Source organism: Talpa occidentalis, unplaced genomic scaffold (assembly GCF_014898055.3).
Source record: "Talpa occidentalis isolate TD23 unplaced genomic scaffold, MPIMG_talOcc4v2.1 talOcc4.8, whole genome shotgun sequence".
NCBI classification, from domain to species: Eukaryota; Metazoa; Chordata; class Mammalia; order Eulipotyphla; family Talpidae; genus Talpa; species Talpa occidentalis.
In genome coordinates this window covers 74,761,705-74,777,767 of record NW_023605194.1, presented here as the reverse complement: position 1 = coordinate 74,777,767, position 16,063 = coordinate 74,761,705, and the positions used below count along the sequence as shown (strand labels likewise).

The 16,063-nt window shown below is 51.9% G+C and overlaps 1 protein-coding gene across 1 annotated transcript; it reads right to left on the bottom strand.

Annotated features, from left to right (window-relative positions):
• Positions 1–1,923: 1,923 nt before the first annotated feature.
• On the bottom strand, positions 1,924–15,714 carry GOLT1A (golgi transport 1A). Its single transcript, XM_037496602.2, has 5 exons — positions 15,610–15,714; positions 5,744–5,835; positions 4,771–4,949; positions 2,893–2,956; positions 1,924–2,303 (listed from the first exon to the last, which is right to left on the bottom strand). The coding sequence occupies exons 1-5, from the start codon at positions 15,632–15,634 to the stop codon at positions 2,265–2,267; spliced, it is 399 nt and encodes a 132-aa protein (XP_037352499.1). The 5' UTR covers positions 15,635–15,714; the 3' UTR covers positions 1,924–2,264.
• Positions 15,715–16,063: the final 349 nt, after the last annotated feature.

The window sequence follows — 16,063 nt, the reverse complement described above, 5'->3', positions numbered from 1 at the left end:
GAGCCAGAGGGAGTGGGTGAGACTGCCGCCAGATGGAGCATTCTGGGTGCTCAGCAGAAGCAGACTGTGAGTGGGGGAGGGCAGTGGGCAGGCGGTGCCTGAGAAGGTCCTACTTCTTCCATGCTGCCCTCATGGGCACTGTTCCTCCCCACCACAGGGTGCCAAGTTTTCCCTTTCCCTGTCCCCAGCACACACACTCCCCCAATGTAAGGTCACTGTGCAGCAGGGGTTGAGGTAGGGGGTGGCATTATCTTCCAAGGGACCTTGAATAGTTGACCTGCCGTGGGCCATTTTTATGGTCTCCTCCACCCAGGGGTTCCTGCCTGGTGACTTATCCCAGGCCAGGGTAGAGAGCTCTGAAGTGGGGGGCTTCCCTCCTGAGTGACTCCCCTCCTTCCTCCAGGGGGCTGGCAGGGGGTTCTGAGCTGAGGCTCCTGCTTGCCAGACCACAAGTGTGGGAACCATGAACGTCAAAGAGGCTCCCAGTTCCTTCCAGAAGCCACAGCCTCCAATTCCAGCCAGAGTTCATTTATTCTTGCCACAAAAGGGAGGGTCCTGTCTTCACAAACACAGTGCAAGTCAGTGTATTCAACCTGACGACCCAGACTGATCCGACACCCTGGTCATCGGGAAAAAATCAGTGCCCCCCGAGCCCCCCAACCTGCCTGGGACACTTCTATCAGTCTTTGCTCTAAATTCCTGCTCCCATCCGGAGCCCCCGTGTCCACAGAGCGGTGTCGCCTGTGCCTACCTGGGTTCCGTCCTGGCCTGGGAGCTCCGCGGGGCCTCTGAGATGAGGCTACTTGTGTGGGTGGACACGGCAGGAGGGGAGCTGGGCTCCTGGACTTGCGGTCCCCCAGCTTCCTGGCCAGCTCCCTTATAAAGCCCAGGGTGATGGCTTGAGACATAGGTCCCCCTCTGCCCCCCTCTCTCTTTCCTCGGAGCACGGCGTCTGCCGCCTCCTGGTTCTCATGATGAAATCCGCCTCTTCTCCCCCGCCCCCCAGAAGCCCTTCGGGGCTGGCTCTTGAGTCCTACTAGCTCTTTTTATCCTCCTCACTGTCTTCCTCCAGGCCCACTCAGTTAGAGAGACCCATTTTGCCCCAAACAATGTGAAAATGGACTAGTTGACACGTGGCGTCGTCATAAATACACCAAGTCCAAAGCGAGCGGCTAACGGGAGGAGTGGGCAGGGCAGGGCACGTCTGGGGGCCGGGAGCCCTGCGTGCTCCCAGCTCTGACCAGGTCAGCCGGGGCAGACCCGAAGGTGGCTCCCAGGCTGTTCGGCAGTTCTGGGAAATTCTCTTCCTTCTTTCTTCGAAGTTACAGATTCAGCACAGGTTATGGGATGAATACAACTCGGTCAGTGGGCGAGGCAGACACGGAGGCAAATAGAACAGCTCTGGCAGGTGGCTGTCCCTGGGCAGCGCCAAGGGAACATGGAGCAGAGACTTTCGGGTGGCAGAGGACCCAAAGGTGCTGCTCCAGGGCCCCACCTCTGCACCTCCAGGCACCCATCGTTACATCGTTGTGAACTGCTCTTTCAAGGCAGGGAGAGGTCTCCTTCTCTTGGCACCCTGGTACCCCACACTGCTCAGCATGTGCATAGAGGGGCCTTGATGGCTACCACTAACTGCAGACATCGCAGGGACGTTGGTCTTCCTGGGTGTGCAAGAACCTCTTTACCCTCAGACAGGGCTCATCAGGCACACTGACACCTCTATCAGTCCAGGGCTCCCCCAGAATAGGAACGATGTGTCTCCCAGCCCAGGCTTCTCCCTGTTGGCTGTGCTGGGCAGAGTGCACTGAATGGCTGGGAAGCACCTCCCCCCCGCATCTGCAGAATCACTACCCCGCTGCCCCATGCCTGTGGCCCCCGGGGGCCTGGCACATGTGACCATGAAGCCCCAGGATGAAGGTGGCAGCCTGGGACAGCAGGCCCACTCTGAGCAGCTCAAGACACTGACACACTCACAGCTTAGGGTTTAATCCTGCCTTTCCTCCCATAAATACAGGGCAGGAGATGATGCCCCCGTCTGACCTCCGGGACCCTGGGTCTCGGCCCCCAACAGTCCTGGCAGCCTCTTGAGTTGACTTGAGGCGTTGCGGTCAGTCCTTCAGCTCTGTCCTTCCTTCTGGATTTAGCGAGGTCAGGATGTGATGGGGAGATGAGTCAGTGCAGGGTGGGGCTGGAGGGAGTATCCCCCATTTTCCTTCCAGCCCCCTCAAATGACGATCCAAGCTCAAGGAGCCCCTCTCTGCTGTTCAGACCATTGAGCTGCTGCCTTGGAGCCTCCGGAACAGCTGCGAGAGCCAAGAATCATTATTCCAGACAAAGAGTGGGGAGCAGAGTCAATATCTAGGTTATTAAAGAGCTGGCCTTGAGAGCTGGAGCAGAGCCCAACACAGATGTGGAAAGGGGGCTCCGATGTGCCCAGCTGGCAGGCGGGCCACTGCCACCCCTCCCCCTCCCCCTCCACCGGGCTCACATTCTATCAGGTGCTTCAGGGACAGGAGGGGCAGGGACCACCGCCCGCGCCTGCCCCACGGAGGGGACAGATCTGCCACCTGCGCTGTCTGCTGTCTCTGGCTGCCACGACCCTCTCCGTGCCCAAACAGCCTCCCAGAAGTCTGTCACTCGCTAGCTGGGTCCCCTAGAGTCTCTGAGCCTCCACTTCTGTGGCTCCAGCAAGGAGCTGGGCATAGCTGCCTCCCTCTACAACACACAACTGCTCTCACCTCCTCCTCTGCTCTTGGCAGATGGAAAAGGTGTGGGTGGGCGGCAAAAGGCGCTGAGGTGGGCTAGCCCGAGGAAGGGGGGCACGGCCCTTGGGGCAGCAGCTCTACCAGCTCACGTGCTCCCCTCACTGAGTCACACGTACAAGCCACTTACCGCACTCAGGAAGGGGATGTCGAAGGCATTGCCCAGGAAGCCAAAGGCCACAGGGAAGAAGCCCCTAGGAGCAGAGGGGTGGAGGGAGAGTCAGTGGTGGCCCCGGAGGGGAGGGGAGAGGGGAGCATGACTGGGTTCCCTCAAAGGCTCAAGCTTTGCCTCCGAAGAGAGCAGGCCTCCGGGCACTGAGGACCAGTGAGGTTCTGCACCCGTTTTTGGAGAGGCAGCCAAGTGCATTGGTTAAGAATGGCGACCCCGGGGCAGACTCCTTGGTTCAGTCCTGACTCTGCCACTTGGCAGCACTGTATCAAACCCCTTAACTTCTCTGAACCTGGGTCCCGCTGTAAAAAGGGGTTGAAGATAATAGTATCTGCACCATAGGGCCTCACACAGGAGAGGCCGGGAAAATGTTTCCTCTTAACAATGTTACCGCCATTGTCATTAGCCTCCCGGCCTGCAGCCTGCTCCCCCCGACTGCCTGTGTCCGCCAGCCCCAGACTTCCTGGGCTCCAGGCACAGGGGCTGTTGGGAGCTGTGCTCATGTTCTCCCTCAGGCCTTGGCTCCCCCATGCACGGAGCCACGCTTTGCTCACAGCACCCCAGTCATATCCAACACACTCAGATGGGCCTGGCTGGGGCGGGACGTGTGATCCTTCAAAGGCAGGAGGCGGTGCGGGAAGGGAGCCCCTGTGCAGGTGGAGTGAGGGCTTAGACTTGTGAATTCTGGAAGAGCCTCGGCCCCGCTCCCCGACACCCCCTGCATCTCTAGGTGTCTGTAGTTGTGGTTGTTCTTATTACTATTATTTGCTCCAAGGTGCTGCTGCGAGGTGTCTCTGTTGGTTTAGTCTGGTGTGGACTCCGGAGTGCAGGGCCCTGCCCACACTCAGCCCTCAGCAGGGACAGCTGGTCAGGATCTCTCCTCCCCATGGAACCACAGGGTGCTCGGAAGCTTCTCCTTGTTTAGTGCTGATTCCCCACACCTATACCGCCTTTGGCATACAGCGAGGGCTTTAATCTGCTTGACCTTTTGATAAATGAATGAGAACTTATACGAATGTTGACTAGATGGATGGCAAAACACAGGTGAGAAAATTCAGCTTCTTGAAGCTGCACTCAGTGGTGTCTGTGTGGCCGGGGGCATTAGGCCTGAAACAGAGGGTGCCGTGAGAACCCAGGGGTTCCTGACCCCACTCCTTCCTGTGAAGCCAGTCCTGCCCATCCCACCCTATCGTGCTCTCCCCACCGGACCCCAGAGGCCAGAGACCAGGTATCTCGCCACCCCGCCTCCCGATAGCCTTTCTTTTCCTTAGCTCCTCCAGTCTTCCCTGAGCCCCACCTCATCTCACGAGGCCTGTCTCAGGTCCTGTTCCTCTCAGACACCTCCTTGGCCCCGACAGTGGTCAAGGTCCACTTCACACCTCACCAGGTCCAGGTCTGACATGAGCCAGGCTGAAGATGGCTGGCCCATGGCCAGAGACAGCCGGGCACGTTCAGATCCTCTGCACACTGCTTGTGAGGACTCAGGCCAGGCAGCCCCTCGAGGGCTGGCCTCCTTATCTGTTAAGCAGGGATAGTCCCCCAGACGGCTGAGCCATGATGGCCTAGTGTGGTGCCCATCAGGGGCCTGGCAAATGTCAGGTCACCACCCTTACTCTCATCTGGATCATTCAACCCAAGGGAGACCCTATGTCTCCTTCCCGGTGACAGGCCTGGTGCTGGGCACACAGTAGGTGATCAGTGTTTGCTGATGGGTGAACTGATCCCAGTTTATCATCTTGTTTCAATCCCTCTGTGGCTCCCAGCCTCTGCATCCTGACCGTGGTGGGGGTGGCCTCAGGGCCCTAGTGGGCTTGTCTAAGGCCAGGGACTTGCACTCACTTGAACAGGCTAAAGAATCCATAGGCTTCCAGGAACATGCCCAGGAGGGGCCAGCGCAGAAGCACAAGGAGCACACCCCCCAGGAAGAAGCTGGTCCCCTTGACCTTGTGCCTCTGGAAGAAGAAGAAACATGTCTTCCTCAGGCCGATGATGAAGGAGAGGCCAGTCAGGAACAGCAGCTGCAGGAGAGGGAGAGAGCATGAAGGCAAACATACCAGGCCGGCTTCCTTCCAGCAGGTTCCATACTCTTCCCCCGTGTCCAAACCTTTTGTCTTGCTGTTCCATAACCTGGAAGCGCTTTCTCCACACTCCACACACACAATTCCCTTTCCAAATTCTTTTTCACCCTCCCCAGTGGGGTGCTCTTTTCTCCAACACCTTGCTTCCTGGTAAATGTGTTTCTCTTAGCGTGACGTCCCCTCCCCCATCTCCTCTCAGTCCTGTGTGTTCATGTTAAAGTCCCAGTCCTGGGCCTCCCCTGGTGGCGCAGTGGTTGAGCGCTGGGCTGTGAAGCTGCCTGCAGCCTCTGCAGCGTCGGTTCGATCCCCGGCCACCAGCGAGGGTCCCATATGGCGTGCAAAACTCTCCTGCTGTGCCCGCTGCTCCCCTCAGCAGTGTATTTCATCAGTCTGTCTGTTCTGTTTCCTGCTCTGGCTCTGGTGAATTCTCTCACCCTCCTGCGCTTCTGACTGTACCCAGTGCTTGTATGAATAAATCTTTAAAAAAAAAAAAAAAAAGTCCCAGCCCCTAGACGGTGTGACTCCAATGGCTGGTTCAGGGCCCTGAATGAGGCCCGGGGTCTCAGATTCTTCATGTCCAGCAGTCCTCGCTGTCCGCCCCCAACCACCCTCACCTGTCCAGCCTCGATGGTGCCTCCCCTGGATGGGCATGACCTGAAGGAACTTGGGGCTGACCCTCCTGGCAATACAGACTTCAGGGGTGTTGGTGGGGACTACAGGGCTGGGAGACTCACGTTTCCAAAGGCCAGGAGCACCGAGTCAAAGTACAGGAGTATTCCGAAGAGGATGAAGAAGAGGCCGAAGCCAGCGATGCCCACGCCGATCTCTGCAAAGGGCAAGGAGGTGTTGTGGATGGGCTGTGGGAGCAGGTTGAGATGCTCGAACTTTCTCCCACTGCCACTGGCCAAGGGACCTCTAGGGTGGGAGAAGCAGTGCTCCATTTCCTCTAGGAATCTAGAGGATTCCCAGTCTCAGGGAAGGCTGGGCTGGGAAGTGAAAGAAAGGACAGCACGAATCTGGTCTGGCACCAGGAACCTGCTGGCTGGTTCTATACATCACGAGCCCCTGTCCTCACAACGGCCCAGGAGGCAGCTTGTGCCTCTCTCACCATTTCTTTTCAGCTTCCTCTCCTTTTCAAATGCCACATTCTCGGGTCATCAGGGCTGAGACACCTGGCCCCTCTTTCTGTTCTCCTGCCGTTGGGAGCCACTGACGCCCACTGCTGGCCGGATGTGAGTGTGCACGGTGGTGCCTGGTCCACAAAATGCACCAGCCCCAGAGGACCTCGCAACCACCCAGCTGTCCTTCTCAAGTGCCCTCCTGAAAACTTCACTGTCTCTTTCCTCTTCTAAACTGTCCCCGTCCCCAGCTCTGGTGAAGACCTCTTACACTTGATCGGGAGATGAGTCATGTGTCAGGAATGTGCCCATCTTTCCACCCAGGAGCCTTCACCCCAGCTGGCACCTGCTCCTTGCCCCGCCCTCCTCCACCATCAACAGGTCCCATCACTGGCCGCCACCTGCAGTGGGAGGTGCCCCCATGCTGACCGCCTGATCAGCCAGTTCGCTGTGTGTCTTTTCTGTTTTGATTTGCATTTCGGCACATTCTTTGTCTCTGTAGGAGCTGCTCAGAGCCAATGGGCACAGCCCAGAAGAGTAGGATATTAAAGCCCCCTTGTTTGGTCAATGGCTACATTTTTGACATTTTGGTACATATTTCAGATTGCTCTGCTCAAGAAGAGTCGTAACAGTAACTGGGCATGAAATTCCTTTTTTCTCAAACTTTCTCCATCACAAAAAGCAGTACATTTTAGTTATCTTTGCTGCTCTGATGGCCAGTGACATCTCATTGTGTTGCTTCATTTTTAAATTAACTTGTTTTAAGTTGTGGTAAAGTCCTCATTACATAAAACTTATCATCTTTGTATTTCTTTTTTTTTTTTTAAAAAATGTATTTATTCATTTACACAAGAACAGGGGTACAGGCCAGATGCGTAGGAGGGTGAGAGGATTCACCAGAGACAGAGCTGGGAACAGATCAGGCAGACTGACAAAATACACTGCTGAGGGGAGCAGCGGGGGAGACAGGAGAGGTCTGCTGTGCCATGTGGGATTCTCGCCGGCTGGCAGGCCGGGATCAAACCGGCGCTGCAGAGGCTACAGACAGCATCACAGAGCAGCACTCAACCCCCTGTGCCACCAGGGGAGGCCCGCCATCTTCTTATTTCTAAGTGTGCAGCTCAGGGGCATTAAGAATATTCCCATCTTGGGACCTCCCTTGTGACGCAAGGAGTTAAGCCTCAGCACTATGAAGCTATCCGCAGCCACTGCAGCATGAGTTAATCCCCAGCCAGGCAGCTACCCACATGGCGCAGCAGACTTCTCCTGTCAACCCGCTGCTCCCCTCAGCAGTGTATTTCAGTAGATCTGCCTGTTCTGCTCCCCACTTTGTCTCTGGCGAATCCTCTCACCTCCCCCCACCTTTGGCCTGTACCCCAGTTCTTGTATGCATAAATAAATCTTTTTTAAAAAATCCCATTGTTGTGTCACCACCACCATCATCCATCTGCAGAATGATTTTCACCTTGAAAATTAAAACTGTCGGGCCTCCCCGGTGGCGCAGTGGTTGAGCGCTGGGTTGCGAAGCTGCCTGCAGCCTCTGCAGCGCCGGTTCGATCCCCGGCTGCTCCCCGGCCACTGGAGGAGGGTCCTACATGGCGCACAGACCTCTCCTGCCGCCCGCTGCTCCCCTCAGCAGTGTACTTCGGTCCTTCTGCCTGCTCTGCTCCCCGCTCTGGCCCTGGTGAATTCTCTCACCCTCCCGCGCGCTTCTGACTGTACCCAGTGCGTGTATGTATAAATAAATAAATAAATCTTTAAAAAAAAAAACCAAACCTGAAACTGTTTCTATTAGGCACCTCCCCCAACCCCTCCAGCACCTTCAGCCCCTGACAGCCCCATTTCACTTTGTCTCTATGAATTTAACTAGTCTATGGACGTCTTGTTAGTGGAATCAACAGTATTTGTCCATTTGTGATTGCCTTACTTCACTTAGCATAATGTACTCAAGGTTCATCCATGTGGAAGCATGTGGCACATTTCCTTCCTTTTTAGGACCAAGTAATAGTCCATTGCACAAATATACTGCGTTTTGCCTATCCATGCCTCTGTCAACTCAGGCAACTCGACTTGCTTCTACCTCTTGGCTATCATGAACAAGGCTGATACAACACGGATAAAGAGATATCTCTTTGAGACTTTGCTTTTAATTCTTTGGGGTACACACCCAGAAGTGCAATTGCTAGATCTTACAGGGATTCTATTTTAAATTTTATTTCTTTAGGAATCGCCATGGTTTCTCCATGTTTTCCGGATCTTTGCCAACATTTGTTATTTTCCGTTTTTTGCTTTGTTTTGTTTTTGATAGCATCCATGTATGAAGTGGTATCTGATTATGGTTTTGGCTTGCATTTCCCTATTGATGAGTGATGTTGAGCATCACTCAAGTGTTTTCAAGTGTTTGTTTGCCATTTTCAAATCTCCTTTGGAGAAGTGTCTATACAATTCCTTTGCCCATTTTAAAAACAGGTCAGTTGTATTTTGTTATTGATGAATAGTAGGAGTCCTTTATATATTCATGATATATATTAATCCCTGGATATAATCCCAGACATATGATTTGCAAATACTTTCTCCCACTCCATAGGTTGTCTTTTCACACTGTTGACTATGTCCTTTCATGCACAGAAGTTTTAATATAATTCAACTTAATATTTTTTTTCTTTAGTTGTCCAAGTTTTTTTTGTGTCATATCCAAGAAATCACTCTCAAATTCAGTGTTATGAAGCTTTTCTGTGTTTTATAGTTTTAGCTCTTACTGTGCACTAAAATGAACTTTGAGTTGATTTTTATATATGGTGTAAGGTGAGAGTCCAACTTCATTATTTTGCTGTAAATATCTAGTTTTCCCTACATCATTTGTTGATGTTGTTCTTCCATTGAATGGTCTTGGCACCCTCCGTTGAAAGCAATTTGACCACACAGGCCAGGGTTTATTTCTGGGCTCTATTCTATTTCATCGATCTATATGCCAGTCCCACACTGTTTTTGTTTTGTTTTGTTTTTGTTTTTTTATAGAGGCATGTTTTATTTATTTGTTTGTTTGTTTTGTTTATACATGCACTGGGTACAGTCAGAAGTGCGGGAGGGTGAGAGAATTCACCAGAGCCAGAGCAGGGAGCAGAGCAGGCAGTAGGACTTAAGTACACTGCTGAGGGGAGCAGCGGGCGGCAGGAGAGGTCTGCGCGCCATGTGGGACCCTCCTCTGGTGGCCGGGGAGCAGCCGGGGATCGAACCGGCGCCGCAGAGGCCGCGGGCAGCTTTGCAACCCAGCACTCAACCTCTGCGCCACCAGGGAGGCCCACACTGTTTTGATTACTGTAGCTTTGTAGTAAGTTTTGAAGTCAAGAATTGTGAAGCCTCGGATTTTGTTCTTCTTTTTCAAGATTCCTTTGGTTTTGGGGGGTCTGTTAAGATTCCACATGAATTTTAGGATGGAATTTTCTATTTTTGCAAAGAAAATTCTTCGGGATTTTGATAGTGCTTGCATTAAATCTGTAGGTTGCTTTTAGTAGTATTTACATCTTAACAACATTAAGTCTTCTGATTCATGAACACAGGATGTCTATTTATTTGTCTCTTAAAATTTCTTTCAGCAACACTTTCTCATTTTCAATGTACAAATCTTTTCCTCCATGGTTAAGTTCATTCCTAAATATTCTATTCTTTTCAATGTTATTATAAAAAGAAGTGTGTCACTTCCTTTTAAAAAATTGACAACTTCAAGTTTATATTATAAACAGTTTTGACACTAGCTTCATTTACTTAACATAGCTGGAATGACTCCTTTTATTGTAAATTGTATGGTGGGTAGGGATATGGGAAGAGTATCTTTTAAAACTAAACATGTAAAACTTTATTAAAAGTGACTTAATTTATGGGCTTCCCTGGTGCCACAAGGGGTTAAGCACTGCACTATGAAGCAATCCGAAGCCTCTGCAGCATGAGTTCAATCCCCGGCCGGCCAGGGAGCAACCCACATAGCACAACTGACCTCTTCTACCTCGCCCACTGCTCCCTTCAGCAGTTTTCTTCAGTCAGTCTGCCTGTTCTGTTCCCCACTCTGTCTCTGGTGAATCCTCTCACCCCCCTGCATCTCTGGCCTGTACCCCAGCTATTGCATGCATATAATAAATAAATAAATCTATTTGCTCTAGATGACATCACTGGGACAGTGATGAGACTGGATGGGGCCTGAGGGTAGATGGTGGGAAATATGTTCATTTGAGTGGTGGCCAAGTCTTCTTGTTCTCTTTTTTGCTGCTTTAATATTTTTTTTACTGAGGTATAATTGACATATAACATATTATTTCAGGTGTGCAACATAATGATTTGCTATTTGTATAGATTACAAAATGTTCACAATTGTCTTGTTAATATCTGTGCCCACACAGTTACCATTTTTTTCTTGTGATGAGAACTTTTACACAATCATATTTCTTTATTCTGAAGGACAAAGGTATTTTAAGTCTTTATCTTATTTTAAAGATCTCTATTATTAGCTTATACCTGCCATCAAAATATGTCATTGGGGCCTCCTTGTTGGCACAAGGGGTTAAGACGTAGCATTATGAAGCAATCCGCAGCCTCTGCAGCACGAGTTCGATCCCAACTGGCCAGGGAGCAACCCACATGGTGTAGCAGACCACTCCTATCTCACCTGCTGCTCCTCTCAGCAGTGTATTTCAGTCAACCTGCCTGTTCTGCTCCCCACTCTGTCTCTGGTGAATCCTTTCACCCTTTGCACATCTGGCCTGTACCCCAGTTCTTGTATGCATAAATAAATAAATCTTTAACAAAACAAAACAAAACAAAACAAAATATGTTACTGATTCTAGTTTGATCTATCCTTCCACGGATTTAGGTAGATGTGTTCACACAGAGAAATAATGTGGACATTTTATTGGGTTTTCATTTTATTTTGTTAATATATCCCTGTGCCACCCATAACTCTCCCTTACTCGTTTTTCAAAAACAGTGTAAGTTTCTCAAATTCAAACCATTTCCTCTTACACTGGACTTCCTCCTGCAACAATAAGTTGCTAGCCCCACAGTTATTACTTTCCCTACTAGTTCACACTTCAAGGGCTGCGGCAACTCTGGAATGTTCCTGTGATGGGGCCGCCTTCTTTACAGACTACACTCGGTGCTTCCAGCCTTCACTGGAGAAACCGCACTGTGGACACAAAACCCCACAGCAAAAGGGCCAGACATGGTGCTACTCACACGCAAGCCTCAGATCTTCCTCACCTTGCACAGTCGCTTAGCGGGTTCAGTCAAATTACCAGCCTGGGGTATTTCCCCAAGTTATACCCAGGCCTGGCTGGGTGGGGTGTGTCCCCAGAAGAGACCGAGCCGGGGGATGCGGCCGGCGGGGGAGGCGCGCCCCCTGCTGGAGGTCATCCGGCGGTGCGGAGAGCCGCGGGGAGCCGGGTCAGCTTCCGGGAGGCCGGGCGCTCCAGAGCGCCGCCTAGTGGGCAGCCGGGAAGCGAGGCCCGGAGGCTGACCCCCTGGAGGGCTTCTGCCAGGGCTGCGACTGCCGGCTTCACTCCCGAGAGGCTGCGCGGGGCCCACTGCCTGCTCAGGCTGCAGAGGGCCCACTTGGCAGGCGCAGCAACCGACCAAGGAAAGCAATCTTGAACAGGCTGCTGGGTCCTTCTGGACCACAGCTATGTGGAGAGCCTCAGGGCACCATTCTGCTCTCTCTTTTTAAAAGCAATCACAAGTGGGAGGAAAAGTTGCAAGTACCATACAAAGCATTTTTCCCTGAGCCATTTGAGAGAAGTTGCTCTCTTCATCCATGTATGCTGTGGCCTGGCTTTCCTTCTCCTGGGTAGCCAGGACACCACCACCAAAGCCAGGAGATGGACGCATTTCCCACCATTTAGCCCTCAGGCCCCATTCCAGGCCCATCCCAGTGATGTCATCCAGAGCCCCTCCCGGATCACAGTGCCATCTGGTTGCATGGCTAAGTCTCTCCCGTCTGGAACTCTCTTTCCTAAACGTGACCTTGACATTTTTTAAGATCCAGGCCAGTTCGTTTGTCACTGTCTCTCTATTTGGGTTTGTCTGATGTCTAGATTCAGGTTAAACAGAAACAGTGAAGATATGTGACACTGTGTTCTTCTCACTGCACCTGTTAGGTAGCCACGATTCCAAATGGACCCATGACTGATGTTATTTCTTTAATTACTTGATTAAGGTGCCATCTGCCAGTTTCCTTCACTAGAAAGCTCCTTTCCTCCTGCACCTGATCCCACCAGGATGCCTTTCGTACGTGCCTGGCCCCCAGTGTGAACCAGCCCTGAGCTAGGGCTCTGACACAGCCTTCTACCAAATGGCTCTGGGACTGAATTATGCAGGAGGACGAAGGAGGGACATGGGAAGAGGAAACATTAGCAGTGATTCAGAGTAATAACTGTAACAGTAATGAACACACGTGCCGGGCACAGTCCAAGCACGTGGATTAATTTCATTTTCCTAAGTGCCCACGAGGCAGGTCTGCGGTTAGACCCATTTCACAAGTGAATGGAAACACGGAGAGGTTAAGTCACTTGCCCAGGGGTATACAGTCAGCAGCTGGCAGGCCCAGCGTTTGACTCTAGCAGTCTGGTTCTAGAAAAAGTGCCTTTATCCACCCAGTCCAGTCCACTTCCGCCCCACACCCACCACAGAAATTGCTCTTGCTTTGTGAGTTCATGTTGCCAAATGCAATGCACAGGCGTCAATCCTATCTGTCATTCTCATCCTCCCTTCTTGATAGATCCTTCTCTTGGCTTCTGTGGCCTGGTTTCTTCCTGTTGGTCTGACCTCTCTCCTTGCCAGCTCCCACTTCTCTCTCACCCTCTTGGCATTTGAATCACTCAGGGCTTGGGCCTGAGTTCACGTCTCTGCTCACTCCATTTTCACACATCTTCCAATGTCTTTGAGTTTTCATTTTATTTTTGTGCAATGTATTGATGGAAACATGGCAGAACAGTCGAGTAGGCTCCAAGATGAGTTTTCCTGCCTCAAGGCCTCATGTGCTGACAATGTCGATATTTACCTTTCTAGTTCATGCCTCTTTTGAGCTTCCAAACTCACATCCAGCTGCTGTGTTGAAATATCTGCCTGGTTTTCTCTCTCCAAGCCATCTTGAATGCAACAGGCCTAAACAGAGCTTCCTTCTTAGATTTGTTCTTCCTCTGGTTTTCCCCAAATGGATCAATATGTCACCGCCAGCCGCCCAGCAGCAGAGCCCTCCTCTCTGCTCCTGCACCCTGTCCCCGTTCAAGCCACAGCTAAGTTTTATTGCTTTGTCTTCCCAAACACCTCTGGAAAGCTGTTCATTTCTGCCCACTCTTAACACTTGACTCCAAGTCACTCTTACCTCTCTCTGGGCTCCTCTAACATTTTCTAGTTTCCTGCTTCCTTCCCATCACCCTCTTTTCCGTTGGCTACCTAGCAGCCAGAGGTGTTGAAAAACACACACTCCCATCATTATAGCGCACTGCTTGGAATCCTCTCGGCTTCCCATTGGCCTTGGAATGAAACAAAGTCCTCCCATTCATTCCTTGGCAGACATGGGTCCTGCAGGAGGGGCCAAGGCCTGTTTGTCCATTTTCATCTCTTGCTACTGTGCCCTTCACCTGCCACACTCCCACTTCACTGTTTCCAAGATGAACCTTCCTGCCTCAGGACCTTTGAATGTGTGGTTTCTTCCCACTTGTCATCTGCCTGAGGCACACTCATCTCCAGCTCTCAGGGCAAATATTCATTCCTTAGGGAAACTGGTCCCCCTGCATTCCCTGACCTCAATCTGGTCCCCTCATTTCTCTGTCTCACAGGACTTAGCACATTTTGGTTTGATAAAACGGTGGCTCAGGCCTCAGCCCTCTTCTCTCTCTACTTTTGTTCCCTAGGTCTCCTGCACCCCATTTCTCACCCCAGAAGTGCTCCCCCTGTTCCAGACCTCACCCATCCATTGTCTATTAACCCAGGATCCAGCGCAATCTTTTAAAAATATAAATATTACTCCTTTACATAAAACCTTCCAATGGTGGGCCTCCCCGGTGGCGCAGCGGTTGAGCGCTGGGTTGCGAAGCTGCCCGCAGCCTCTGCGGTGCTGGTTCGATCCCCGGCTGCTCCCCGGCCACCAGAGGAGGGTCCCACATGGCGCGCAGACCTCTCCTGCCGCCCGCTGCTCCCCTCAGCAGTGTACTTCGGTCCTTCTGCCTGCTCTGCTCCCCGCTCTGGCTCTGGTGAATTCTCTCGCCCTCCCGCGCTTCTGACTGTACCCAGTGCATGTATTAACAAACAAACAAACAAACAAACAAACAAACAAATAAAAATACATGCCTTTTTAAAAAATATAACAAAAAAATAATAAAAACCTTCCAATGGTTTTTAATCTTAAGGTGATAAAGCCAAAGTTCTTAAATATTCTGGCCTCTCGGTGACTTCCTAGACAGAGTCCTACCATCTTCCCAGTTCTTAATTTGCTCCAGTCACATCAGCCTCCTTGTTTTTCAAACTAACCAAGTAGACTAGTGCCTCAGGGCCTTTGCACAGGTTGTCTGATTCCTAGAACATCTTTTCCCTCCAGATCACTGTTGGGCTTTGCTTCCTCACGTCCTACCAGCTCTGATAAAGGCACCTGCTTGGTACAGCCTCTCCTGCCCACTCTATACCAGACAGTGACCCTCCCAGTTCCTACACTCTGGCCTCTTTACCCTGTTTTATTTTTGTCCAGCGGAGGTATTGCCACCTGACATGGTGACCTCTTTATCTGTCTCCCCCCTCTGCCCTCATATCCCCCCTCTAGAATGACAGGGGATCAATGTCTGTCCCATTCACTGTTGTATAGTCTGCCAGACATAGGGCTTGGCACAAGGTGGAGACAACGTGTGCAGTGAATGAGTATTTTCTCCAGTTCACAGATGAGACACTGGGGCTCAGAGGCTTTCAGTAACTCACCCAAATGAAACTCAGGGACCAGCTCTACCTGCTTTCCCATATCTGTGCACTCTATATCCGTGATCTCCCAAGGAAGGGGAAGGGTGTTTAGGAATGAGATTTTGGGAGGGGAATGGGGTTCGTTTCTAAGAAGGGACCCAGGGCCTCAGGTGACCCTGAGTTTGTGGGGGAAAGATGTCTGAGTGAGCAGAGGCCGTCTCCATCCGCCTTTGCTGCATCGCTGGTCTAAGAACTCTGAATGGGTGGGGCCAACTTGAGTGGTAAACTTGAGTGGTAAACTTGCGTGTTTCCCCAGACACCGGTTTCTGGGGCCTTGAGCGAGCCCCACTCACTAGAAAGCTGGGGAACCACACCCCCTGACTCTGCTGTCTGGAGGATGCCAACACAGCAGCTCCAAGTCACTGGCTCCAGAGGTCGCCTCGCCTGGAAAGTTCTCCAGAGAGCAATCTGGGCCTAGAGGGGCAGCACCTCCCCTGGGTCCTAGCCCGGAGACCCCAGTCCAGCCCAGCCCCCCGGACACCACTCACTCTGCCATTCCGTGACGGTCACCATGCCGTGGGCTGCCTTGGGGGGCCTTCTGGGTGGAAGCTGGCAAGCGGTGAGGAGCGGAAAGGACCGAGCTGGTGCATGCTCCGGGGCCACTGACCCTTGGTAAGTTGTGAAATGAACTCTGGTAAATCATTAACTCCCCCGCCACACACACACACACACACACACACACACACACACACACACACACAAATGGGGCTTCATTGAAGTCTCAGGCTCAGCCCTCCTAGTTCTCCCAAAGGCCCCGCCCCCACTTAGCCCCGCCCCATTTAAGCTCTGCCCCGCCCACCACGGTAAGGCCACGCCCGCCGACCCTCCCTCCTCCTCCCTGCCCTGGCCCCCAGCCTGAATTCAGCTCCTCCACAAAACTTGGACTGTGTCTGGAAGAACTGGGGATTGGAATGCCCAGGCTCCTAACTTGGTTTGGTGTAG